A 27,092-nucleotide genomic window follows, 5' to 3' on the forward strand; every position below is an offset into this window, starting at 1 on the left:
AAACAATCCATCGTGTACTTAGAATAAATCCCAATTTAATGACAGTTCTGAAATACAACTTTCTGAAAATTTAATTTCCATCTCTTGTCACAAAGGAAAATCCGTGAGGATAATCTCCGCACCAGTATCAAATTGCGCTGCGGTGTCTTTTGCCCTCGAGTGTCATTGAGGAGGTCCGTGTCAGCTGAAGTAACAGAATGATGCTATTTCTGACCGACGGCGTCAAGATTTTCCTGACCTTCTTTTTGCAAGGAGCGAAACGCAGAGCAGGAGTCAATTTTCACACACAGAAAATAAAGGGAAAAATCTCAGACAATAAGACTGACCTCGTCAAACGAGCTTTGAGGAAAATCCTAAACTGATGGGGTTAAAGTCAGCCCTCATATTTTCTAAGGGATTTGTTTGTCAGACTGAGACATAAAGTGTAGAGCTTAACCCAGAATTACACATTTCGCTGCGTTTTATTAATCTCGCAGCAGAACGCTGTTTGTCAGCTCTTCACAGCAGTGTAGAGGCAATCACTGATGTGAAATGGCCTGTTCAGCTGTTGACAGCACTCCTTTCTCGACTTTCTGGTGTTTCAAAAGTAATGAGGGAAGAGATATGAGCAACGGACGTGTTTTTCAGTGGCTCATACACACTGCCTGATCTGGCAGCAGAGATCTGAGAGATGCGCTCAGATCTTCTAAACGGCCGACTTTGTTATTTATTTAGCGAAAGCCTGTGTCAAGACTACGTAAATAAAATGTTTAAAGGGGTCAGTTTGCCAGTTGGTACACTCGTCACATACTTACATATTGCCGTAATTTTGTAGCTCAACATTGCGCATCAGTTTATTTCAATTTGTAGTTTGGTATTTTTGCCAATAATGAAGATGAATAGTCATAAAAATGTACAAATCTCAGATGGAGCTTAATTCAATTGTATGTCGTAAGCTCAGTAGGAAACATAGAAACATGCCATGTCAGCAAACTACAAAGGTACAAAAAAAACATGAAGGGGTGAAATGACCCCAGCTTTTTAAATAAAAACTGTATTTTCAACTCACCTTGGGTTGTACCTCTACTTCTACCACTTGGTTCTTGTGCATGCAACCCTTGACGAAGCCCTCAACCGTGCTGTTGAACTTCATGAAGATCACATAGGCAGCGTAGGCGGAGAGCAGTGTGAGACTTTCCCAGATGGTGATGATGTTATCCAAGAAGAAGATGATGAGCATGATCAGATCCAGGATGTAGAAAGACACGTCGCGGAAGAGCGGCCACCACGTCAGGTTGAGGATCTCCTTGGAGAAGATGGCGCACATCCCGATGACGAAGAGGATGTTGAAGACGGCCGAGCCCACAATGGTGCCGATGCCCACGTTGCTGTGAGAGATGAAGACTCCGATGATGGAGGTGAAGAGCTCCGGGGCCGAACCGCCGGCCGCCATGAAGGTGGCACCTGCCACGTCATCTGAGATGGAGAGCTTCTCTGTGATTACCGTCAGTGCTGGAACAAAAAACTCGTCGCACACGATGGCTAAGGCAATGAACATGTAGATCATGCCAAACATATGGAGGGCCACTGCTCCTTGTCGCCTCTCCTCCAGGCTAAAAAGGTCCTGTGGGTACTCCCCCTGTGTCTCATTGTCATCTGCTGTGGACTTCATGGCTATGGGCATGTCAACGGACACATTTGGGTCCGCCTGGTCTGGGGTGAAAAGTAGGGTCCTGTGTGGGGCTGACTGCTGAAGATCCACCTGGGGCAGCGATGGCTCGCTGAGCCCATCTGATCTCCTGCTCAAGGCACTGACGGAGACGGCACTTAAAGCCACCAGGCTGAAGACCAACCCCAAAACCCGAACAGGCCGGAGCTTTTTCCGCAAATATCTCCGTCCCAGCTGCTTGCAGCCAGCGCCTTCTGCAGATCTCTTCTCCAAACAGTCCATGCTGGGCTGATCTGAAGCCATGATGGTGCAGCTCTCAGTGTCCTCGCTCTTAACAGGTGCTTAGGAACTTTGGGGAGTTAAACATTGTATTTCCCTCAGATTCAAATAAGATGAGAAGGTTGTCGGCGCTGTCCGGGATCCAGTTTTCCAAGGGATGTCATCATATCAGCCTTCACTAGATAACGTTGAAAAAATAGGAGAAGAATTACACAACTTAATGAGGAGGAAAGTCAATACGCCAGGCCAAATTCAATTGAAAAGATATTCTTGGCCTCTGTCTAAACAAAGAGAAAATGTGACAGAAAAGTTACAAGATTGCCTTTATTCAGGTCCAACATCATGACCACTGGCATATGCAGGAAATTAGACCACTTATATTTCAATTATTGCACCTGTTGGCAACCAGTTGAAATCAGAATTTCTTCAAATTGAGAAGTTTACACAAATGTCCTCTGTATTCGATGCACTCGTTTCTAAATAGCAGAAACGAGTTTCATGTTCAATATTTCTGTATTCTTCTATAGAGTTCTCACAAAGGTTTGCTGAAATTTTTACCTACTCCTGGCAATGTATTTCTAGGAAACAAAATGTCTCTGCATGCTAAAAACTACATTGATTGGATGTTGATAATGCTTGAATTCAATTCACTGAACAAACGTGACGCCTTCAGGAGGCTCAAAATTACCTTCCTGATTTCTTTTTTATTTTTCCAAGATGGGATGTAAGGATTATGTTCCAGGTTGTTGCCTTAAAACACATCTACAGACGTGCCCAACATACCGATCAGAAGCTTATGGAGCTATGATGTCATGGTTTGGGCTTTCCCAAAAGGTTTAAATACATAGCAGTCATAGTAAACTTCTAAATTTGAAGAAAATGATAAGAAAAATGATTTCCAGTATTTTGAAAAAAGAAAGAAAAACGTTGGCCATTCTAACTGATCTAACACACATTTTAGCTTGACTTAATTATCACAGAAAGTTATGATTTTTTTCTATACAGCACATGTAAAAATCTGGTCAGAGTGTCTTCAGAACTGCATCTTTTGTGAATTGTTACCAGTCTTCAGGAGTCAGTAACTCTCAAAAGTGGATCAAAGGAAAACACCGGGCTGAACCGCTGAGAGGGTCACCGACAACCGAGGTTCTTTAAAGCCTGTGTGGTCTAAACCAACCGACAAGCTACTGTAACTCAACTTGCTGAATCAGTTATTGCTGGATCTGATAGAGAGGTTTCCATATTCACAGTGCATTGCAGTTTGTTGCATAGCCGCAGACTACTTAGGGTGCCAGCGCTCACCATAATGCAATGCATAAATACCTCTACTGATGTCTAAGCTAGACAGAACAACAATCCAATGCAATAAATTAACATCTAAACGTAGCTGAAAAGTTATTGCCGTTAATCTGTCAGTTTCCTTGTTTAGCTTACATTTGAACAGGACATTTGAAATGGATTTTTCTGGACTAAAATAGGATAAAGAGTGTCTGGTGAAACAGCTGGAAATCAGACAAACATAGAGGAGTTGCGAGTAAAGCAGAGGGAAAAAAACAAAGCAAAGTAGCTGAAAAAAAACATAAAAGCTGAGCTTTATAGTACAAATCTAAATGTAGAAGGAGACAGAAAAAGTAGACTGATTTGAGCAACTGCCTGAAATATTATCCCCGGGGACAACACTGAACTGAAACTCTTGCAAACAATAACTGAGTTTATTTAATGCATATGATTGTTGTTCTGTAAGACAAAGCTAAAAAAAAAAAGAGTTAAGACAACCAAAGTACAGGGATATTATAACAAAACTAAACAAGAATTGATATTGTTTAACCACAGGATGGCCATGACCATCCTTATTCGGAAGCCCAACTGATAAGATTGCTCTACAAAATCAGCCGTGATTCACATTTACGACTCGGCAAAATAACTGCATACGATGCAGAGAGTGAAACTTATCATGCATCAGCACGATCATGACTGAATGAACGGATCACGCAACAATTTAAGAGCAAAAGGGTCATATTTGCTGTTTTTACCAAGAAAACATATACAATGAAATACGACGCCCGCTGTTCACAGACATGACTTGATTGCAGTCTGTAAAAAAAAAAAACAACAACAACAAAAACAACACAATAACGTGACGCTTCGCAGGTAAAGGAGGATAAACAACCGGCACACATGCGTCCTGCCCGCACTGTTTGACTTCTTAAGAGACGCTTGCTGCCTTCACAGCTGAACTCTTCCGTTTTCCCTCCCCTCTCTCCACTCCCTGTCTGCCCTTGAGTTTCGCCCTTTCCGCTTAAACCACTAACCATCCTTTCCACGCACCCCCTCCCCACCTCAACATAAAGAGTCCAACATTATCCGTGTCCCCCTGTTTTTGGCGAGGCGCATGACGCGCACCCAGAGTCATGCCTTACCTTTGACACAGGCGAGAGAAAAACAGGCGCACGGCTCGGCTGCACGTTGAGATTAGGAAATCCTCTCCGGTGCCCTCTTGCTCTCATTGAGCCCAAAAAAAAAAAAAAAAAAAATTGTGACCACTCGCTGACGATAGAGGAGGAGCTCTGTAAACAGACGGAGAGAGAGAGAGAGAGAGAGAGAGCCTCACAGCAGCGGGATCAGCAGCATCCTTCACGGTGATGAGTGCAGAGAAATCACCTCTAGTTGTTGAAAACGGTGCATGATGCTCTCGGCTTGGCCGACCACGTGATCTGCCTGGTTTATTAATAACAGGTTAATAGAAGCCAGGTAAGGCGACAGGCTGCGTCCCTCCCCTGTTTGGTTCACGCAGAGGAGGCTTTGGTGATGTTTCAGTTTAGAGGGAGGAGTTGCCGTGGTTACACAGCAAAGGCAGCAGCTTCCTCCCCCCACACCACCCCACCCCACCCCGTTCCTCTGATGACGGAACAGGTGGATGCGCTCTAGCTCAGCGCTCCGACTGCACGCCTTGGGTCATTTCAAGGTTACCTGCAAGCTGGGGCACCATTTCTTAAAGCTAAACGCAGATTTATGAAGTTGATCACCTTTATATTGCATTCTCACCCTTTGGATTAAGCAAATTGCACCAAATTGTATCTGACTTCCCAGTCTACCTAATCACTATATAAAAGCGAGGCATAATAGTGAATAGTGGTGTAAACACGACGCTTGTCCCCTAAAATAATATTTGACTGAAATTAATACATAACCAATTGAAAAAAAAAATATAAAAACATGCCAATTAATATTCAAAGACTTTTGAATACATATTCTTTTCTTTTTTTTAAGCACTCTTAAGGCCTCTAAGTACCACCCAAACCCATTTACGGCAGCTGAAGGATACAGCATCTTATCTCAGTAGCAACTTTATACAAGTAGCAATCAACAACACATCAGTTTGTATTTTCATCCAAAAATGTCTCCCCTTGTTGTTTAAATAGGTTAACATTAGCACTGCAGCACAATCCACTGCAGCAGGAAGTTAGAAAAGTATTGAATGAAAATTCCAATGAATGCTGGTATTGTTTTTTTTATATGATCTATTACGATGCTGTTTTGCCAGTGTAAGAGCTGCCATTGCTTCACATCCCATCTTATGTAGTTTTCTTCTGAAGCTGTAATATTAATATAATAGAAACTTTGCTTCAAGTGTGATTCACATGCTGCTAGTTTATATTTTTGGGGGGGAGGTGAGGTTGTGAGTATAACATATGCATTCTGGCAGGTATATATGTTACATGAGGGTATATTTTGGTCATTCCATAACATGTTTTAGCAAATTATTTTGGGAGCTATGCTACTGTCTACAGCCTCTAACAGAATAAGCACATTTCCATAAACGTTGAACTAATTTTGATGTATTTAAACACAAATCAAAAAAGGTCACAGTTGCTTCAATGTGCATATATCAAGCTTTTATCTGACAGCCGAACAGTCAGGATGGATGAGAGAGAGACGAAATGGATGGATGCGATACTGCATATAAAGCCTTAACGGCGCCCTGAGCTGCATGTTTCCCCTGTCACGTCGCATAAAACCTCAACCACTTAGCACCAGGCAGGTTAAACTCCGTTAGAGGGAAGCAGACATGCAATGTTTACACACTGTCTGTGTGACAGTAATGGCCTGGTGCCGAATAATAAATCACATGTCGCTGACCTTATTGATTCTCGCCTTCTGTGCTTTTCTGTTTCACTCCACAGCTATTTCTTGTTACCTAACAGGAAACATGAAGGTCGAAAGCATCAACTTGCTTCATGTCATTTTATCAGTCACTACTCTGGTGTTTGGGAGTGTCTACACTTTCCTGTACTGCATTCTGGTGGGATGATTTTTGGCTAACCTGATGGATCTTGTGTTTTTAATTTTTGTAGGCCATGCTGCACGTTGCACAGGTTTTTCTCATTGCCATCATAATAAATATGTCTGGTGCCTATCTTCAGTGACCATGGAGGGGTGAACAGAATAATCTGATATATACAGTAAATACTATTGAAAAGCTCATTTGTTTCAGTTCAATTCACTTTGTGACACATACTAAAGAGATTAATTGCAAAACACAAACTGATGTTTCCAAACTTCTCCTAATTGCGACAATTTTCCGCTTACAGTTAGTGAAAACAGAACACTTCAGCTGAGAATATTACATCAGACCAGTACAGAAATGTCAGCGTAATATATCAAAGTATGTTTGATACCTTACCATCACACTTAATGGCTCCTGTTTTCAAAAGCTACTTTGAATCTGACAAATGAGCCTCGTCGATCCACATATTCTAATTTACTGAATGCGACTACATATGCAATATGTTATTGCATCTTTAGCGGGATGTGCGTATTACAAATAGAGCAGGTGACACAAACGGGCCTTCACACGTCCCCTTCCATCTTTTTAATGATGTTTCTCTGTAGAAGCTTGTCTAATCAGGACGCATCAGCATCAAAAAGTCCCCCACAAGCTGTTCAAATTAGATCTGTCAATACTTTTGCCTATCAAATGAGATCAGATCCAAGCTGTCAGCTATTTTGCAACAATGGGCCCACTGTGCACGGACAAGCCTCTCCTCTACCAAACATTACAGGCTTGTCCTGAGCTGGCTGCATTTGCTGCATAAAAGTGATGACTGGTCATTGGTCATGTACGCTGCACCAGGGGAGGGCGGAGGGGGGGTCGGTGGCGGGTTGACGGGGCGATGGTGGCAGTTCTTTTGATTCGTCTATAATCTGTGGTGTGGCAAAAGCAACAGAAATTTCCATGCTGGCCCTGCCCTCCCCCTACCCGGCCCATCCTAACTTTGGGTGGGCCGGGTAGCTAAATCCGAGCCTTTGTGCCCCGCATAGTTGTGTGGATTTGTCAGCAGTGAGGTACAAGCAGTGGGATGTAAATAGGGTGGCAATAATGAAGCAAGTTTTTTTTTTCCAATGAAGAGGATAGTTGGAATCAATTAAACCAGAACTCTGTTCTGTCAAAAAAAAAAAAAAAAAAAAAGTGATTTATATTAAAAGGCCTTTCTGGCCTTTTAGACGATGAGGGAAATAAATATATGAACGGCAAATCCTAGATAAACTTCATTTCCATGAAAAACGTTTTTGTCACATTTTGTCATATTGCAGTCTCAAAGCTCCAAGTATTTTACTGAGATTCCATGTGACAGATCAACACAACAAAGTGCATAATTATTAAGTGAAAACAATAAAGTTTAATGGTTTAGAAATTTGGAAGGTACATTACTGCATTACAGTTGTACATCTCTACTCGTACGTCTTCATTACCTTTGTAGAGTTTTGCCCATTTTCCTTTGCAAAATAAGACAGATTCAGGCTAAGTGGATGGAAACATTAATTTTCGACTTTTGCCACAGATTCTTAACAGGATTTAAGTCTGGGCATTGACTAGGCCATTCTAACACATTAATATGATTTGACCAAAATGGAAGACCTTCACCCTAGTCTCAGGCCTCTAAGAGATTTTCTTTTCATATTTAGCTTCATTCATCCTCCAATCAGCTCTGACCAACCTCATTGTCTCTGCTGAACAAAAAGAGACTAACGTCACCCCAGCATGATGCTGCCACCGCCATGTTAGCTGTGCATGTTGTCTTTATGGACAGCAAATTCACTGAACTTTCTGAAGTAGTTCAGCGTCTTTACATATTTACTTGGCTGTCCATCCAACTGTCCATCCAGCTAGTTAGCTCCACTTCAACTGACCACGTGGACAGGTGTATTCTGTGTTTGAACTATTAAAATAGGCAGTTTTCAGCATTATCAGCACCTTTTCAAATGCTCAAATTGAAAGGACCTTACAACAGAAATGGAGTTTCCATATGGTGATTGTTATCTGTCATGGAGAAGACTCATCTGAAGCGGTGTAGCACTGATGCAGGATATGTGCTGCATTATGAGGTTAATCCATAAGTCAACAGCAACACAGATGGGCCGACCTGCACGGCTGCAGGGATGAGTTTTTAACCGAGAGGGAGGGAAGAAGCTCAAAGTCTGTGTCCATGTGTTTTGCCCCTCTGTCCGTCTGGGACGGGGAGGATGGAGACGGCAGTATGAGCGTGGGCAAAAACCCAAACAAGAGCAGGAGGAGGGGGAGGAGCGGCAAAGAAGTACAAAAAAATGTTTCGTGAGATGATGACATTGGCAAGGCAAAAGTGGAGCTGTAATCCTATTTTAATCGCAGTGGATTTATTAAACAGGAGCAGCAGGTTTAAATCTCAGCAGATTACACAGGAGGCCCAAGGGGATGTGTGTGTACGTGTGTATGGGGGTGTGGGGAGCGGAGGGGTCCTAGGTTGGAGAGGCTTGTGTAATCAAGTGGACTTTAGGTGAAATGGCTTTTCTTTGAAGAAAATAAGAAAAACAAAAAACAAATCTGGAATTCAGCGACGGGACATTGGACGGCTTAAATAAAAACTTGCGACCGTCATGAATTTATTAATATTTCTTTGGATTAACAGCTGGAATTAAAACGGAGGCGTACCCTTTAAGAATAATTACTTCTTGAGAAAATACGGCCGCCTGCAGATGTCACAGATTGTTTTTTGCTTGAACCTTTGTTTGTCTTGGCTGACAGCTTCTCTGGTGTCTTTGCAAAAGACCTTGAATCTCGTGGAGAACAGTTGATGCCTGATCCCTGTGCAGCTGCAGTTAATCACAGCATCACTGATCGCTTTACCCTTCTGAGATCAATGGAGATAAAAAAAAAAAGATTTATTCGTGTGAATCCTTTTTTTTTTTACAGATAAAACCATGCCATGCATTTATATTCAGTCCCGTTTTACTGTTACCCTTTTACTATTACTTTCACAACTATAAGACCAAGACGAAAAATGCACCTGAGGCGACAGGCAAGATTAAATCAGAGTATTAGTAGCTTACAAAGTCTTGACAAAGAGGATCTGAAGACGAATGCATTCCTTAATGTTCAGATCACTACGGGGTGTGAAAACTTCCGTAAGGCAATGCAACACAATCGAAAACAAAGTCGAGGCCATTAGGAGTTCTGGCTACATTTAGTATTGGAGTGCCCAGTTCCACGTTGCCAGCTTTCTCTTGTAAGATAACGTCAAGATTACTGCTTTTAAAATCAGTCCAACTAAAACCCACCGAGAGATTTCTTGACTCGCAAAATGCAACTGGAGAACACGGGAATGTGTAATGGAAAAATATTTCTGTGATGATGTACATGTGCTTACTTGGAAAAAAGCTTCAAGGTTCACCGAAAGCATTAAATGCCCTAGATCAAAAATGCAAAATTGAGTCAAAGTGAATAATCTATATCTTTTATTAGTTTCCTTATTGTGAAAAATTATATTTTAAAAACTGTACCAGTGGTTTGATTATTCTTAACTATGTCTTTTGTTGTTGCATTTTTACAACCTTAACTACAACAAATCTTAACTAGAGAATTAATATATATATATATATTTATTTAGAAAATTATCATTAAAATGAAATGTTTTCTTGTCCATATTTCTAAATGTTTTCATATAAACATACTATATTGTATAAAAACGTTGAACTCAAGGTAATAAGTCCAGCAAGGCTTTTAAATGTGAAACCTTTCTAGCAAAGAGATACACGTTTATTTCAAGTGAATAAATGTGTGTCTTTACTACGATGTTTGTATCAACATCTGGACACTAAGACATGAAAAATATCCTATTCACAAAACTATTCTGTCAGCTCTCTACTGCCATCTACTGGCAGGTGTCCCGATTTTATGTTGCAAAAAGAAATTGCACCACTTTCTCCTTTTACTGACACCGCAGTACTGAAAACGCAAATTTGACAATAGGGGCATCTATTCCACGAGGTCCTTATATTCTGTATCAAGGTGAATAAAATAAAGTTTTGTCTTAAAGTCAGCCAATGCCAATGACCCTTCTTTTTAAACAAATTATTACAATAATTCATCGCAGAATATCGTAAATAAAACAGACCAGTTGTAGGTAACACATATTGTTAACCCTATTGTAGGAGAAGGATTTTGTACTATTAATGTTTCAAGGCTTTGTAAAGCAAATAAAAACTTGCTTTAAGTAGTAATTTTCCTATAAAAAGCCATTAGCCCAAAAACAGTAAACACATTCACCAGCAGGGGGCAGAAGCTTTAACCTTAAACATCCGCCTAACTCCTTCCTCTTCCGGTTACGGCGAAAGCAGGTATGGCGGCTCTTGTTTTCTTCTGCGTGATTACAAATTTGTAATCGACTGTAATCCTCAGGTTTCGAAGATAATTTAATCAATTTTAATATATCGTTTGACTCATAGTAAGCTTTTATACTCGGGGAAACGAGGATTTTATAAGTTAGATGGCATTATGAAGACGTTTTTACTCATCTCTTCTGTGCCGGGATAAGGCCGCTGTGTGGGACTAAATAGAGCAACCGGGTAGTGGAGTATTAATAAAAACGAGTATTGGTGTCGAAAGTACCACTGTATACATAAACCGAGTTTAAAACTTGACAAGAGAGCTCAAAGCTGGTCATATGTTGAGTAATGACAACGTAAATGAACATTACCACCACTTTCTCATTCAAATAAAATTTGTCTCGCAGCTTCAACATGGTGCAACGCCTGACTTACCGCCGCAGGTTGTCCTACAACACTGCTTCTAACAAGACCAGACTGTAAGTGAAAGTTTTCTACCACGCGTGTACACCCGCAAATTAACGAGTCCGTACAGTAATGAAGCTTCTTGTTGCTGTGCAGGTCCCGGACTCCTGGTAACCGTATTGTCTACCTGTACACCAAGAAGGTTGGCAAAGCCCCCAAGTCGGCATGTGGCATCTGCCCTGGAAGACTGCGTGGAGTAAGTACAGCTGTTGAGATTCATAGTAGTTATTCATGGAGAAGGAGGGGAGAAGTATTATCTAAAATACCCCATATATTTTTCCCGCTATAGATATTCATCACTTACAGGATGAATTTGCTTATGCTGATACCTGGAACAACATGAGAACAAAATTGTTCCTTTTAAGTCTACTTAAACATTACAATGTGGGGATGTAAAGATGTTCAAGTAGTGTATCAATTATGAATACATTTATTACAGCTCTCAATAGCACAGATATTTTCAAAATAGCCAAAAAAAAGGATTATTTTAAGCCAAAACTTTCCCCTTAAGAGTCAGGTTTTCTGCATATTATCATTACCCTGCCACATCTGATGATGGGAGCTTTTTCCCCAACAGCAACATTCAGCAGCAGTTTTCATGCAAGGTTTCCTAAATGTCAAAGCATCTCCAACATGATTTATTGTTTGATATTTTACTGTAAAATACTGACTGTTTCATTGAGAGAAAAAAAAAATCTCTAAACATCAACATTGACCTTTCTCTTGTGGTCATATTGTTTAACCTTGTGCATTAAAACTGCTTAAGTGTACTGATGACCACAGTAAACAAACTTGACAACTATCTTGATTAAATGATGTTAGACGCTGGATTACAGTCTGGAGCACAATGCACTCAGCATTTAGGCTGTTTTTACAAGTGGAAAATGTTACAAGCCGGTAGATATATTTAACATGCCGTTTGGAAGTTCAGGGTGTGCTAAATGTATATATTTTAAGACTTTCTGCAGCATGTTGTTTCAGTTCATCTGCTGTATTAACACTTTACCAGAAGGGCCGTTTATTTGTTAAAGCCAGTATTATCTATGAGGAACTTTATTATGATAGTAGTAAAAAATTGTATTGTGGAATTGCTGGAACTTGGTAGTAATATTATTCGTATCAGTTTGCAGTTGCAAATTAAACCACATTATAACTTGTTGACATGTGCAAAAAGATACTGAAGTGATTGTTGAATTTCACCTTTGGGTGCCGTTATTTCTGGAGGGCATAGTAGTTTTAAAATAATGTCCTTTAAAATAATAATGACATCATTCAACATTGGAAGTAAAAAATATATATCGTAAAACTAATGGGAAACTTTCTAAGGGTTTACTAATTATTTTAATATTCACATAAAAAATAAGGTAGTTTTTCTATAATTGAGTGCCTAGTTCCTAAAAAAACACACACACACAATTCAATGTTTTGCTGACCTTTTGAAACAACACAATTTTCTTCATTTGAGCTCAAAGAAGTTTCAAATGGACTCTAGTTAGAAAAAACTATCTTGACCATCTGTCCTGTTGAAAACCAGTATTTGCTGTATGTTCTTATACAAGCAGTATGGAAGAGCAATATGAATCTCTGCACACTAATTAATGTCATATAAATAAAGGTCTTTATTATAAGACTTTTAAGGCTTGGGCAGTTTTTTTTTTTTTTTTGCATGAAAATGTAAAGCACACATTACAAAATTAGAATTTTAATTATAAGGCCACAATGTTAAATTTTGTTTTATGAACTACAACAGAAGTTGTCAACAGGTACCATTTAAACTTATGATGAAATGATCTCCATCTCTGGAACAGACTCAACAATGAAAAAGGAACCATGAATTCACCTTAATTTAGACAAAAGCTTGTTTTTAATAACTTTCCAAGAGGAAAACTAAACAAAACAGGCATTGTGCAAATTGTGCTGCTATCGGTAATACTATCTTTAACAGACTGATAACATATGAAGGCTCTGAAGAGGCTAAATAATACAGAGCCAAAATAAAACCTCAACATTGCCAAAAAAATTCAAGTATAAAACTTAACATTCAAAGGCAAATACAGGATCCATTACAATAAACAATCCAGAGTTACTGAATGAAAACCTCCTGATAGCATGGCGGCTAGCTGATTACTGCTAGTTCTGAGTGGCTGTTTCTGACTGAGCGGAGTATTTATGCAGAGCAGGGAGGAGATTGATAATTTTTTTTAGAGATTATCTGTCTCATGTTAGGACAGCGAAAGTTTTAATACGCATGTAAAATGTATTTTTTTAAGTTAGATACTGCAGCTTTAAACAGAGGTTAAAGCTGCAGGATTACCTGAAAATGCAGGTGATCGGTTTGTGTGATCGGCAACAAGAGACCGTGATCGGTGGCTGATCGATCGGCACACTTCTACTCAAAATGTTATGTTGGTATTAGAGTTTATATCTCGTGTACATTTGTATATTTTTATATTTTTCTGCATTGCTTTTTGTAGTGATTGTCTTTGCACCTGCTTTGGGTTTCAAATATGGTAATACAATCCTAAAGTGAAATGCCAAACAAACGGCATGAACATCTAGAATATTTTTAGGTTAAAAAAAAAAAAAAGCTAATCTGTAGTTGGTAACATGTATATAGTCTTAAAAAGCTCTGTAAGAATGGAGATTAGCATTTAATTTATCATTTGTTTTCATTGATGTGAAGAACTAAAATAGTTTCATGCCCAGCTGATGGGAGGAGAAACAGAGCTAGTGCTATTGTTGTTGTTGGTTATTGCAGGTGAATATGTTATAGTATTGATTTTTTTTACGTTAACACCGAGGCTCCTTATGCTGAGACTTTTAGGGATCTGTTGTTTTTAGATTTTGAAAATAAAAATCAACCTACGCTTGATGTTTGTTACAGATTCGCGCTGTTAGACCTCAGGTTCTGATGAGGCTTTCCAAGACCAAGAAGCACGTCAGCAGGGCCTACGGTGGATCCATGTGTGCAAAGTGTGTACGTGACAGGTAAGAGAAGCCTTTATTTTAAGTTTAGGCCTTTATTTGCTGAAAATTTGGACTTAAGCCCATGTTAGACCTAATTCTATTAAAAACTGTCATGGATGTTGAAAGATTTTCAGTGCCGTTTCTCCCCGTTGCCATTTAATAATCGGGTGCTGCATTGGACAAATAATTTTTGTGTTGCCATTTAATAATCTATAATCCTTATTTTTGTGTTTCTAATGAGTAATATATTAAAACTTCTTGTGGTGTGATTCACAGGATCAAGCGTGCTTTCTTGATTGAGGAGCAGAAGATCGTTGTCAAGGTGCTCAAGGCACAAGCACAGAGCCAGAAATCGAAGTAAATTCTGTATTTGTTTTGCCACAATAAAAAAGAAATGACAAACAAATCTGTTTGAAGTTGTGGGTTGTCTGTCTGTGTTATATATCAGCTAAGACTAAGAATCCTCCGAGCAAATGGACAGACAAAACATTTTGACTGATGAATATCCTTGCATTAAATTTCTTTTCAACTTGTGTGGAAAAATTGTAAAATAACCAAGTAAATTTTTTTTGTAAAAAAAAAAAAAAAAGTCATAATCCACTATGAGAAAATTCTGGTCCAGGTTCATTTGCAAGGTAAAGGGTTTGAAGTGCTGAAAAAATGGACGAAATAACATGGATAGGCTATAAGAATAACCTTCAAATTTTGTTTACTTAAGTTGCAAACTGGTGCATATGCTGACTCAAATTGGCAATGTAATTTTTATTTTATTTCAAGTAAGATGGAGGTCTCCCCTATTTTTGTTGTCTAGGATCGTATCACAAATATTGATCACAATTCTACTTTGTGGTTTTTAGTGTATTTGATAAAATACCAGATGCAACTTAACAGCGCCCTCCAGTGGACTCACTTTCACGTTCCCATGAAAACGGGGGGAAAAATGCATCCAAATGTGTATAATTTGCTCCCCCCATTTGTTGTAACAAAATATTGATTAGTGCAAAAAGATTTTACCTTAAAGCCTCGATGTAAATGAAAAGACAAAAAAGGTTATAAAATATTTTTACACTTTAAGACCATGAACAGAAAATGATGGATGTGTTCTATTTTAAAAGATTTTATCTACCTTGAACATGAAGCTAGAAATGGTAAGCGCAATAGCACAACTGCCTGATGCAAAATATTAAAAGTAATTCAGATAAGCAAAATGCTGTAGAGACCCCATTCAGTATTTTAAAGGCTTCTCGACAACATGCGCTTGCATGTCTTTTTATGCAAGATGAGTTGTATGGAGTTTAACCACTTGTTACTATAACATAAGAATACATTTTGCTATAATTAAAAATATTGTACTTATAATTTCAGGAGTTTTTAAGCCCTGTACTGTTCCGACTGTCTTCAGTCCTGAAGTGAGTGGTAATGGATCGCTGAACCGTTTTTATATGGGAAGAATACAAATATAACTGAAACATCCCCAAAGGGATATAAATACATTGTAAATTTTGCTGAACTAAAATCTGATGGACGTTTCTTTAAGTAACGTAGATGGGAGGGTATTATAATGTTCTTTTAAATATTAAACGTTTTTCTTTCTTTTATTCTGAAAAAGTGATTTTTATTGCTGAAGCCGCAAGAAAGAAAGAAAATGAAGCACATGTACTTCCGGGACACGTCAACCAAGTCAGTGCGCAGACGTAGCCGAGCCTGGGCTGGAAGGAGCGCTGCTAGAGAGAAGCAAGCTACTTTTTTGTTCCACCATGGAGACTTTATACAGTTTTCCGTTTGCTGTGCTCGAATGTCCGAATATAAAACTGAAGAAACCGACATGGCTGCACATGCCGTCGGCTATGACAGTGTATGCGGTCGTCATTGTGTCCTACTTTCTCATCACAGGAGGTAACTAGCTAACAACAAGCTAAGAGAAGGCTAGCCTGTCTTCATTAACACAGTGTAGCAAAGCAGTTTTAATTCTCATAGTTTTGTTTCATTTGCAATAAGATGTGCTTTTGTTGTATTTGTAGTCGTTAAAGCAGATTAGCCTTTCAGCTAAACCAATAAGAGCCTTTTTGTTATTTTTGTGTGTGCGACAAACAAGCTAGCTTGTACATTTTATTTATACTGACCAATAGAACATACCATAAAAACGGAAGTAAAATGCATATCTGAAAGCCTCAGACTTATTACAAGCTCTCATTTTGATAAATATTGATGTTTAAACCCCAGGAAATTCAGTCTGTAAGAAAAATTGAATCAGAAGATAAGGCAAATAAAAGTGTCAGAACATGCTGAACAGCTTTAATATGTATTGGACAACGTGCACTTGGTTGGGGCTCCTTTATCATTAATTATTGCGTGGAGGTGATCAGGCTGGGATACCTGTGACTGGTTAAGGAAGCTGGTATTGCTTTAGGAGCCGCCCATATCCTGGAGAGGTCTGAATGCTGTGTGTTTGAGTGCAGCAAATATCTTTAGCGTTGAACTTTGGCAGTCTGCTTAACAACTGGATAATCAGCAGTCTGATTTCTGTATCAAAAACACATTTTTATTAGTTCTAGGTGCTATTTAAATTTCCGTAGAGAGCTTCTGAGATAGTTATTCAAACACTATAGCATACTAATTATACATGCATTTTGTTTATAAGTGTGTTTTTCTTTCACTTACAGGTATTATCTATGACGTTATTGTAGAACCCCCAAGTGTGGGTTCAATGACAGATGAGCATGGACACCAGCGACCAGTTGCCTTTCTGGCATACAGGTATTGCTAATTTTCAGAACTTAAACATAAAAAACTAAATGTACATATTCTCACAGCTTATTTTGACTCCTTGCTTTTCCAGAGTTAATGGGCAATACATTATGGAAGGACTGGCCTCCAGTTTCCTCTTCACCATGGGAGGCCTGGGCTTTATAATCCTGGACCGCTCCAATGCTCCAAACATTCCCAAACTGAATCGTTTCCTGCTGCTTTTCATCGGCTTTGTCAGTGTCCTCCTCAGCTTCTTCATGGCCAGAGTTTTCATGCGCATGAAGCTGCCGTAAGTTGAAGCTCAATTGTAAATTACCGTTGGCGTTACTTTTTTTTTTTTTTTTGTCTTCAATCAAGCATTTTAAAATCTGTGTGTTGCATGCCAGACTTTGCTAATTCAACTCCTTATCTTTTCAGAGGATACCTCATGGGCTAAGAACATGGACAACAGAAATTTGCCAGACAGAATCATAGAATCAGTTATAAACAAAGGTGACGCTTATCCAAATCTTAACCTATCAAGACTGAAAGCACCGACTTTGCTCAAGAAATGCAACCAGACCAACACCCTCACCAAAACAACACTTTAAAAAAAACAGAGCCCCTAGCAGATCTCTTTATTAGGCTTTGTGTAAATGTTACTGCCTATTCACATTTGTTTAAGAAAAACTGTGTAAAGGAAGCTGTCTATGAGATGGAGCCACCAATTTCAATACAGAATTGGAACCGTTTGCGTTATTTTGTTGAGTGTCTGAAAGTGTTTGTCAGTTTTTGTATTAAAATTGTTGAACAAGATCATGAAATTGAAAGTTTCTGTTTTTGTATATGGTTAAATCTTCATTTACTCAGGTTGTCACACTTGTTTTTTTCATATTTTTATGATTGACCTTGGGGTCATAGATGTCCTCCCCACCAATATTTAAGTAATTTTTTTATAGAGCCTCAAAGATACATTTTTAAATTGGTACAATCATCACAGCCCAGTTTTGATCAGAAACAAATTTTGTGACTTTACAGATACACCTGCCTTTATAGCAAAGGATGGAATTATGACGGCTTGTTAAACAAAAGAGAAAACATGTTTTGATCTTTGACAAGATGTCTAAATCTAAGAGAAAAAAAGATTATTTCCATATGGGTCATTAAATTAAGCTCAAAACTAATGTATTAAAGGAAATCCTGTTTGTGCATTTATTAACTGAAAATGTTGGTAGCTAGTTTTGATACATCTAATTAATGCAAAAAAAGGTTCAGTATTTACACTTATCAGAAATGACCCTTTTTCCTTTATTGATATCTGGCATATTGATGGTAGCATCTTTTGAGTAGCCTTTTTCATTTAATGTACATCAAATGTGTACTGTCGCATTTCATCCACAAGGTGGGGGTGGTGTTCAGTTGTCTTCACTGTAAAAGGCCAGTTTTGCTTGCGACGGTTGGGAAAAATAACAAATACAGATGTCCTCTGGTAACTTTAACACCAGGCTTAGTATAACAAGCTTTTGAATAAATTCATAACTCCAAAATCAGTTATGGCCTCAAACAAAAATCTAGGAGTTTTTTTTTTTGCGACCCTTTTGTAAGAACATGATATAAAAAGGCATTCACCTTTAATAACTACATTTGAGTTGGCAGGTTTATTTTTCTATCTGGTAGAAAAATAAACATTGGATTTATAGCTTCCAAAAGAAACAATGTCTGCCACATGACATGAAAGTAACATTGTATCAGTAATTCCTCTCTACTTTTCCTTTTAATGGCACAATCAATCATCTGGAAACAATCTGAATCTCTTGATTCAAAACTCTTGACTAAGGTACTTTTAGAATCCTTGGCAGTGATTTACAATTTATACACTCGTATCAACTAAGTCAGACTTCCATATTTTACACCCTAGAGTGTGTATCATCTGTTGTTGACATATAGGGAAATACTTCGATTAAACCTATTGATGTCAGTCTCATCTGACTATAGATTTCCAGAATTCTTCCATGTTTCTTCCATGTACTTTGGCAAAGTCAAAATAGGTTGTTAGTTGGACTTTAACATCCAGAAAAATCTGCATATTTCTTAGAAAAGAAGTATTTGGCAGTACTGTCCATAAAATATGTGTTATAAAATGGAATAACTTATGGCGATAAGTGTTCAAAATAAAAAGTAAAGAAAAGACCTGAAATTCATCTGTACTTAAAAACCAATCCTGTTCCCTGTCATGTGACATGAGCTAATGTAGTACGAACTGATTTCCTGTAGAAAGGATTTCTATTGCTGAAAGAAGCATGATGGATAAAAGCAAAGTGCTGTCTCGGCTTACTGTAAAGCATTTTACTAAACTCCAAATGTTCCATTGATCACCACTGCTGCCATAATCTGGATGTTGAAATACACATAAGCACAAAAACGCAAGTCAGGAGAAACGTTGGAAGGTGGAAGCATCGTGGTTTAGAAAATACATTATTTTATTCTCCCATAATGAGGCAATTCCGGCACAACAGCAGCAAAGCAGTGAAGGTTATAAAGTTTAACAGATGTTGGGAGGAATGATCTACTGTAATGCTCCTTTGTGCACTTAGGATGTAGCAGTTTGTCACTAAAGGAGCTTTAAGAATTTGTGTTGAACTGTGCCAGTTTCTTCACACTGGAGGTGTTAAAAGGTATATTTATAAAGAGGAGAGAGGTGTTTTGTTGCCAACCTTAAAACACCTTTAAGTTGTCCTTTTTGTCATTGCCAAAAAAGGACTAACTTTATTCCCCTGTGCCATTCCACTTTAATGCACATCATTTATGAACTCTTTTGTTTTAATGTCTTTGTATGGGTGGATATTGAGGGTCTGGAGTCAAATTTACATCAACAGGCCCTTTGAAATGTGTGAAAACACGCAGCACTTGTTTTCACCACTGTATGCATCAAATATCAGGTGACGTGCTTTCCTCTCTGAATTCCTGAGCTGCACTTTAGATGTAGCTTCCTAAATTCTAATTTGTCGAGTGTAAATTACAAACAGTTGGATTCTATTGACTAATTTTGGTTAGACCCAAAGGGATGTGGTTGGAGAAAGTTGTAAAGGGACTGAATATGCACACCGCATTTCCGTTTTCCATTTGCAAAAACAAAAATGATAACAGTGTCACATCCAAGTAACACGCTTGGAGCTGAATTCAGACTGCGGAACATGGAAACGTTGGTAAATAATTGAAGATTTGTCAAACAGTGTCCCTGTTTGGTGGAGATTCAGTACCACATAGAAACAGAGCTGGTACACATTAAGAAAACAGAACACTAGGTTTAAAAATTCCCTTTTTTAATTCAAATGTCAAATTAAATACTATTTTCTATGACGGAATATAACTGTGTTCACTGGTTCATACAAATATTTCATATATTCATAAAGAGAAATGAGGTGTTTTGTTGCCAAAGTACCATGTAGTATTTTCATACACACATATGATTTAATAGACATTTAAAACATTAGATGACATGATAGTTTTCTTCTTTTTATCCAACAAGATAGTCTGATTCCAACACCTGAGAAGATGCTGCAACTTCATTTGTGTAAAAAAATAATCTTGAGGCATTTTTATCCAATTCCTATAAATGCTTTTAGTCATCTTTATGTTTTCATCCGTTTCCTTCGTCTTGTTTGTTCTTGGACTCCTTCGTTGCTGTGATTTAACCCGCCGTGCCCATTTTCATCTGTTGACAGCTTGTGAAGAAATGAAGCACAAATCAAAGCAATTAAAGGCCGACTCGTCAGGTAAAAAAAAAAAAAAAACCTTGGCAGAGTTGGTAGGACACAGCTTACCTTTCTCCTCTTTTCATGTTCTGTATTTGCTGAATCGTTTGCCTTCAAGCCTAACGCTTCCTCCAGCTCTGGAATGAAGGAAGTAGCAACATGATACCTCTGAACGCATTCGCAGAACAGCTGCAGCTAGTAAACAAATACCTGTAAGAATGGGGTCGAGCTTCTCCACCACCAGGTCAGCATCCTCCGTGGTGAAACACAACGGGGGCTTGAATTTCAGCACATTACGATGAGGTCCATCGGCGCTTAAAAGGACGTGCTGCTCCTTTAATCTGGAAATATTCAGTATTTCACTCTCTGTGGTTATTTAAACAGGCAAACAGCATTTGATGGCATTACATCTTTAGCGTAATCAACTGCTTAGTTTTCTTCACTGAACTAAAATATGCTCCACATCTTACTGAGCACTGCTGCTCAGCTTGCTGAAAGAAGGGCCCAGTACTTAACTCTTGCTTACAATTGTAAGCAAGAGAAAAGTAAAGAAGACCCAGACTGGTGTTGAAGCTCAAGGAGAACCATCTACCACTCTTCTGTAGGTAATGCCATTTTAAAATGACAGTTGCTAAGCATGTGTGTTAAGAAGGTTCTACCTGAGTTAATATGTCAGCTGGTTATGTTTGTGTTTCTCAATAAAGACAGCTGTGACTGCAATCCAGTAGCTTGCTGTCGTCAGTGTGAATGTATATGTGACTGATTTCATGTAAAGCGTCTTGTGTATGTACAATAAACATGTACATACTGTGCAGTAAGCATTTGGAATAATCACTGTTGTTTTATTTTGTCACTGGAATTAGCACCAACAAATCTTCCCCCCAAAATCTGTGAAACATCATTGAATGCCAGCTTCATGCAGCGAGCGACAGTGTTTTTATGGTTGTTAGTTGTGGCATTTTTGCTCTTACAATCTGAACATTCAGCTTATCTGCCTTAAAGACAAAGTTAACTGGTAGCAGTCAACAACTTCTGTCCATCCTGTCTTATCTGTTAAGTACTGATCGTCTAATTCTCCTCACTTTCTGCAAATGAAAATGTTCAGACTTTTCATGTAGATTCTGTGACATACGTCTGTTTTTGACCTCAGAAAAACAAGACTGAGACCTTAAGTCTTACTTATAAATGACCTCCTGGGCTTCAGCCGTAGCCGGAGTGAGCTTCACTCTGTCCTTCACCAGCTCCACCCCAACAAACAGGCCACGCCCCCTGCAGAGAGCGACACCTTCGTTTTAGCCTTGAAGCCATTGCTGAAAATTGTTAAAATTATATTTTTACTTACATTCTTGTATGATGTCTTACAGGCCATTAAAAATATAAAGTAATCGAGAACATGTTTGATTTTCTACCTAATTGTAATAAATCAACTTTCCTTTGGAGCCTCTGATGTCTAGTGAAGAAAAGTGGTGCAAAGTGTGCGTATCTATGAGAAATGTCATGTACGAGCTCTTTAGTCTTATGTTAATTTGAACAATCTTAATTAATTTGCAAAAATATAAAACATACATTTTACATTTTTGTAAAATGTAAATAGGTGTTAAGTATAACACCTATTTAAAAGGTGTTATAAAGAACGGGAATTCCCCAGCTCACTTGATTCTATTTCAAGAAAAGAGAGAATGATATATTTTCTCGCGAAGCCACGGATTACTTGGCGCTTTGGAGTCGGGCTTTGCCTCACCTGATGTCTCCAATCAGCGGATGCTTCTCCTTTTGTTTCTCCAGCACATTAGTGAGGTACTGGCCAACGCGCAGCGCGTTTCCCTGCAGATCCTCTTTCTCAATCACATCCAGGACGGCCAGGCCAACGGCGCAGGACACGGGGTTCCCGCCAAACTAAAAGTATTAATACATACTAGGTTTTACATATTCATTTAAGTATCTTCAATGAGTTTTTTTTTTTTTGCAACATAATTTCATTCCATAAAACAGAGCCAAAAAAAAAAATCTAACATCCAGTACTTGAGTTGCTTTAATTTTCCCTTTATTCTTAAAATAAGCTCTTACTGTGTTGAAGTACTCCATTCCAGATGATAAAAAGGCCTCGGCCACTTCCCTGGTCGTGACCACACATGACATGGGGTGGCCGTTGCCAATAGGCTTCCCCATTGTGACGATATCAGGCACAAAGTCGTCGCCCTGAAGCTGGAAGGCCCAGAACCGAGAGCCAACTCTGCCGAAACCCACCTGAACCTCATCGGCAATAAAAACACCTCCTGCTTTGCGGACGTGCCTGTGGAGGAGAAGAGAGTTTATTCAGACTTAGTCGTACATTCAGCAAATTAGGGCAGACTTGATATCAAACACGGTCAGTGACACTACAGCTATCAGTGTAAACACAAACACTAATGCTGGATACATACTCAGCCACTTGCTGGAAGTAACCCACTGGGGGGATGACCTGCCCGCCACAACTCTGCAGCGATTCGGCAATAAAAGCAGCAATCTGCCCAAGAGAAAAGCATATCGGCTCCACATATCTGCAGCCAGGCTGATAAGCGGCAAATAGAACGGTTCCCGTCGTCTTTGACCCCGAACGCCTCCCGCTATCAAGTCTGCTGATTTGGTTTTTCACTTGACTGGGCTAAATAAGATTGTGGCTGGGAGGTTTATGCTTCAATGTTACTGTACGTCATCAGATCGAATGGTAGCAAAGCTTTCATGCTGTTTCATCCAAAAGAAATAAAATAAATACATAATACCGCCTGGTATTTAATTAAATCAGAGGAAAACATTTTAAAGAAAGCTTCAACATTTCTTTTGTTGCAAAATATTAGTCCAGAGTCAAACAAACCAAAACATAATGGTCATTTTGTGCGAAGAAATAATTTACTTCAGACGCTATGCAATGTTAGTCGAAGCATACAAAAACATTAGACATGAACTATACCTTATGTCCTTTTATATGGACTTTCTCTATTATGTCTTTGACTTCATCTGCATACGCTGCAGCGGCGTCAGGACGGTCTGCACGGTATTTGCCTCTGTACACATCTGGGCTTGGAGCCTGTGTGGAAATTGGTATGGAGAATACAATGTATTACTTACTTGTGTTTTCTGTGTTTTTCTGTGTTAATCTGCAAACGAACACATTTATTTCTATTTTATTCCTTGTTGTGGGAATACATATATGCTGCTGTTGGCCTCGCTTCTGTCTGGGAGTGTGTACCGAATTTAAATTGCATTTTTGTGACAGAGTGCTACATCATTGTTTCATTTTGAGGTTTAGAAGCTATGGATATGGTTAGCTGCTGTAATTTAGTTAAAAGCATCCAAAGACCAAAGAAAGCCATCGAAAATGTGGAGAACAAGCTGTCAAACTTGGAAAATAGAATTTATTCAGTCATATTTTTTTTTATCTGTATTATTTAAATTCTATGAAAAAATTATTTATTTACCCCAAAAGAAAATGAAACGCTCTCGTAGTTCATATAAATATAACCCAGGCACCCAAAACCAGAGGGAATAAATTGTCCAAAAGAGCAATACTTCAACCAAATAAAAGTTATCAAAACAAATTTAGAAAAAGAGGTTTTTTTAATTTTATTTAGCTTAGGGTAAAAAGAGTTTTGGATGCATTTTTGTTTTTTTAATCTTCTGTCTTTTTCTATCTTCTCTCCACTCGCGCGTGTGCTGAAAACTCAGCAGCCTGTCAAAACACAGCAGAGCAGAGCAAAGCTATGGGGTTTTAATAGCGTGCAGGCAGGCGGAAGGTGAGAGCAAAACCCCACTCACCACGTGGACGAACTGACTCTGCTCAGCATCTGACAGCTGGTGGAACTTATAAGGACTAATGTCGATGAGCGATGACACATGGCCGTGGTACGCACTGCAGGCAGACAGAGCAAACAGCTCAGAGCTCTCGCGTCAAACCTCAGTGCTATGAATCAGAGGTATAAGAAGACGTGGCTGCTTTGTCACATCAGGACTGAGATACGGTGGCTCTTACTTTTCCAGTGTTATGATATCTTTGTTCCCTGTGAACTGCCATGCAAGTCGGAGGGCCAGGTCGTTGGCTTCAGAGCTGACGGGGCAAAGGGTTACATTGAGTTACTCAGTCACCACAAAACACACAGGTGAAGCCTCACGGACGTCATTCGCAGCGTGTTATTTCATCTCCCAATGCAAGGGCAGCTGAGGCGAACGCCCATCCATTTATTCATTCATTCATTCTGACTGAATTGTGCAAAAAGAAATAAACAGACAAATGTTAATGCACTCTTAGAGCCTGAAAAGGGGGGTTTTAAATTATTCATACTTCTAAAACTCCAGATTAAAATTGCAGGTTATCTACCTCTATTAATAGTATATTTGTAATACTGTACAAAACTGTTTGTTCCTCTTAAAATTTCAATTTTAAGAGGAATAAACCATTAGATTTTTTGTGATAAACCAATACGCAGCGCAAGAAAAGTCATGCACGCTTTTCACGTTCTATTTTACAAGTAAAGGTGTGAAATCTATCCATCTATTTTTACTGAGATGGTACAACTGCAAACCTCCTATAAGACATGACCATCCACCTAAACTGACAAAGAGAGCAGAAGTAGCCAAAAGGTTCCTGAAAGTTAGGAGAAGCTGCAGACATCCACAGCTCGGGTGGGAGAAGCTTTCAATCGGACGACGTGCAAAGCAAGACGTTCTGTTTGCGATCTTCACACAGCAAACGTGTGAAAGATTGTGCTCCGGTCATATGAGGACAAAACTGAAACTTTTTGACTGACATGCCAATCGCCGTGTGAGGCAGAAATCTATTCTCTGAAACACATCTCCACGTTGAAACGCATCACACCTTTCAGAGTTTCTTCCTCTTCACATTTTATGCTCCAACACACAGAATCTTAATAAAAGCAGTGAAGACAGATTAGATTAGGTGGAAGCTTTATTAAGCTTTATTAATCCCTTTGGGATTTTCTCTCAGGGAAATTATAATTGTAATTTATGGTTGCAGCACAAAAAAAGGAGTTTTTTTTTCTTAAAATACTTTTGCATCTACTGCCAGCTGTTAGAACAAAGTCTGTCAGTTCATATAAGCTCAGTTTTTTTGCCTCTTAAGACCTTTAGGAGGAATCTTTCATGTCAAGTTTATAACTTAACATTGCTGATATGCCTTCAGTGTAGTATTTAGGGTTTATGGATTGTTATCAAAAGCATAATTACCTCCGTCTAGATAATTCAGACGGTCAATGCTGCGGTACTGTAGAAAAGTGGTGTAAATAAGTAACCATGGCGACCTCGATCAATTTGATAAATCAAGACCTTTAGGAAGCGACTAATGCTGAGTGTGCAGCTTATCCTTGCTTTGTTCACGTCTGCAATACAGTAAACCAAAAGACCTTTGCACCATAAAATGTTTATTAACTAAAGGTTTTCAAATGTATGTAACTTATGCTAACAGGAGAAAATGTAAATGTTTTATACATAAGTATAATACTAACGTTTTCATAAAGCGAGGATCCCTAGAACCTTCTGAACCACGCATACAGCCAAGTGAAAAAACAGGTCTGACTGTTGGTAACGCCTTTGTTTCAGGTGTGGATAAATATGTCTGGATATATTTTACCCTGAGTTGACAAAGTAGCACACAGACAACTTGTCTGGCAGGGTCGCTTGCAGCCTCTGGGCATACAGTACCAGGTTGTCATGCAAGAACCGGGTGTTGGTGTTCAGTAATCCCATCTGCTCAGCTCCTGCCTTCACCACGTCTGGGTGACAGTGGCCCACTGGTTAAAAACAGGAGGTCTAAATCAAACTTAGACAGACAACCATGAAAATTAAACCAGATAATTATGGGGGGGGGGAAACGAACAGAATCTACTAATAGTTTATTTTTTGTTGTTGTTGTTGTTGCATTACATATTGCAGTAATTTCCTGTTGTGGTACAATTGCATAAAGATCATTTCAGAATCTCAAGAACTAGACTTTTTTTTTTTTTATACTTTATAAGTATGTTATATATTTTTATGCTTACCGTGAGCCACATTGTTGATGCAGTCTAAGTAGCGCTGTCCATTTTCGTCATACATATACTGACCTTTGGCTTTTACAATCTTGATGGGGTCATGGCTGAAGAAGATCTTACACGATGGTCTGCAGAGGAACAAACAATTGTTGCAACAATACAGGCGAATCCCCTCAGATTCAGCACTTTAACATAAAACATATGCTAGCAAAAAGGTAACCACACAGTAGTAATGCCCTACGCAAATCATTTAAAATTAAGTTTATAAGCAAATAACTTTAGAATGGCTGCATTAATTCTTGGTAGATGTAATAATGATGATAAGGTGATAGACAAACATTTTCTTTTCTTTAATGCGCTACATAATCAGACTGTCGTTTCTGTAAGTTCTCCAACTTCTGCAGTCTTATCAAAATAGTATGTCTTACCCAATGTGCTTCTTTCTCAAGTCTATCGTTTTCTTTTTCTGCAGTCCGTCAAGCGACATCTTTCTGTCATGCAACAGATAAACTGGTCGAGCACCATCTGCTCCAGCCAACATACACCTGTAAGGAGTTCTCAACGCGCGCGCGCGCGCGCACACGG

The 27,092-nt window shown here is 38.9% G+C and overlaps 4 protein-coding genes across 9 annotated transcripts in view; 2 read left to right on the top strand and 2 right to left on the bottom strand.

Annotated features, from left to right (window-relative positions):
- Positions 1-4,473, bottom strand: part of LOC103480699 (sodium/potassium/calcium exchanger 2) — a 59,569-nt gene extending 55,096 nt beyond the window's left edge. For 4 of the 5 annotated variants that reach the window (XM_008435832.2, XM_008435835.2, XM_008435834.2 and 1 more), the window contains exons 1-2: positions 4,348-4,473; positions 1,049-2,105 (exon numbers count right to left, since the gene is read on the bottom strand). In XM_008435832.2, the coding sequence (XP_008434054.1) occupies positions 1,049-1,951 (903 nt within the window). In that variant the 5' untranslated portion in view covers positions 1,952-2,105; positions 4,348-4,473. The remainder of the gene's footprint in view (positions 1-1,048; positions 2,106-4,347) is intronic. The other variant, XM_008435833.2, reaches the window with a different exon arrangement.
- A 6,071-nt stretch (positions 4,474-10,544) lies between these two features.
- rpl34 (ribosomal protein L34) lies at positions 10,545-14,412 on the top strand. The gene is made up of 5 exons (XM_008435838.1): positions 10,545-10,582; positions 10,978-11,049; positions 11,132-11,231; positions 13,920-14,023; positions 14,279-14,412. Exons 2-5 carry the CDS (start codon positions 10,985-10,987, stop codon positions 14,361-14,363), a joined length of 354 nt encoding a protein of 117 aa, XP_008434060.1. The 5' UTR covers positions 10,545-10,582; positions 10,978-10,984; the 3' UTR covers positions 14,364-14,412.
- Positions 14,413-15,672: 1,260 nt separating this feature from the next.
- Positions 15,673-17,545, top strand: ostc (oligosaccharyltransferase complex subunit). Its single transcript, XM_008435839.2, has 4 exons — positions 15,673-15,898; positions 16,666-16,759; positions 16,842-17,039; positions 17,168-17,545. Exons 1-4 carry the CDS (start codon positions 15,760-15,762, stop codon positions 17,184-17,186), a joined length of 450 nt encoding a protein of 149 aa, XP_008434061.2. The 5' UTR covers positions 15,673-15,759; the 3' UTR covers positions 17,187-17,545.
- A 2,490-nt stretch (positions 17,546-20,035) lies between these two features.
- Positions 20,036-27,077, bottom strand: etnppl (ethanolamine-phosphate phospho-lyase). Of its 2 annotated transcripts, XM_008435840.2 has the most exons (13): positions 26,936-27,077; positions 26,517-26,635; positions 26,108-26,267; positions 24,494-24,568; positions 24,280-24,373; positions 23,435-23,551; positions 22,908-22,990; positions 22,552-22,777; positions 22,226-22,380; positions 21,664-21,753; positions 20,695-20,825; positions 20,554-20,621; positions 20,036-20,454 (listed from the first exon to the last, which is right to left on the bottom strand). In XM_008435840.2, the coding sequence occupies exons 1-13, from the start codon at positions 27,046-27,048 to the stop codon at positions 20,362-20,364; spliced, it is 1,524 nt and encodes a 507-aa protein (XP_008434062.1). In that variant the 5' UTR covers positions 27,049-27,077; the 3' UTR covers positions 20,036-20,361. The 2 variants fall into 2 exon arrangements, with proteins under 2 accessions (XP_008434062.1, XP_008434063.1); XM_008435841.2 differs by lacking the exon at positions 21,664-21,753.
- Positions 27,078-27,092: the final 15 nt, after the last annotated feature.

Source organism: Poecilia reticulata, linkage group LG18 (assembly GCF_000633615.1).
Source record: "Poecilia reticulata strain Guanapo linkage group LG18, Guppy_female_1.0+MT, whole genome shotgun sequence".
Classification (NCBI taxonomy): domain Eukaryota; kingdom Metazoa; phylum Chordata; class Actinopteri; order Cyprinodontiformes; family Poeciliidae; genus Poecilia; species Poecilia reticulata.

Bases quoted from the DNA above. Each gene is read 5' to 3' on its own strand.
- rpl34 (XM_008435838.1), top strand. From the start codon at position 10,985: ATGGTGCAACGCCTGACTTACCGCCGCAGGTTGTCCTACAACACTGCT. The intron at 11,050-11,131 runs GTAAGTGAAAGT...GTTGCTGTGCAG, and splicing joins GCTTCTAACAAGACCAGACT to GTCCCGGACTCCTGGTAACC. The intron at 14,024-14,278 runs GTAAGAGAAGCC...TGTGATTCACAG, and splicing joins GCAAAGTGTGTACGTGACAG to GATCAAGCGTGCTTTCTTGA.
- ostc (XM_008435839.2), top strand. From the start codon at position 15,760: ATGGAGACTTTATACAGTTTTCCGTTTGCTGTGCTCGAATGTCCGAAT. The intron at 15,899-16,665 runs GTAACTAGCTAA...TTTCACTTACAG, and splicing joins CTACTTTCTCATCACAGGAG to GTATTATCTATGACGTTATT. The intron at 16,760-16,841 runs GTATTGCTAATT...TTGCTTTTCCAG, and splicing joins GTTGCCTTTCTGGCATACAG to AGTTAATGGGCAATACATTA.
- etnppl (XM_008435840.2), bottom strand. From the start codon at position 27,048: ATGTTGGCTGGAGCAGATGGTGCTCGACCAGTTTATCTGTTGCATGAC. The intron at 26,268-26,516 runs GTAAGCATAAAA...GTTTTTAACCAG, and splicing joins CATCAACAATGTGGCTCACG to TGGGCCACTGTCACCCAGAC. The intron at 21,754-22,225 runs GTGAGGCAAAGC...CGCTCTCTGCAG, and splicing joins CCGCTGATTGGAGACATCAG to GGGGCGTGGCCTGTTTGTTG.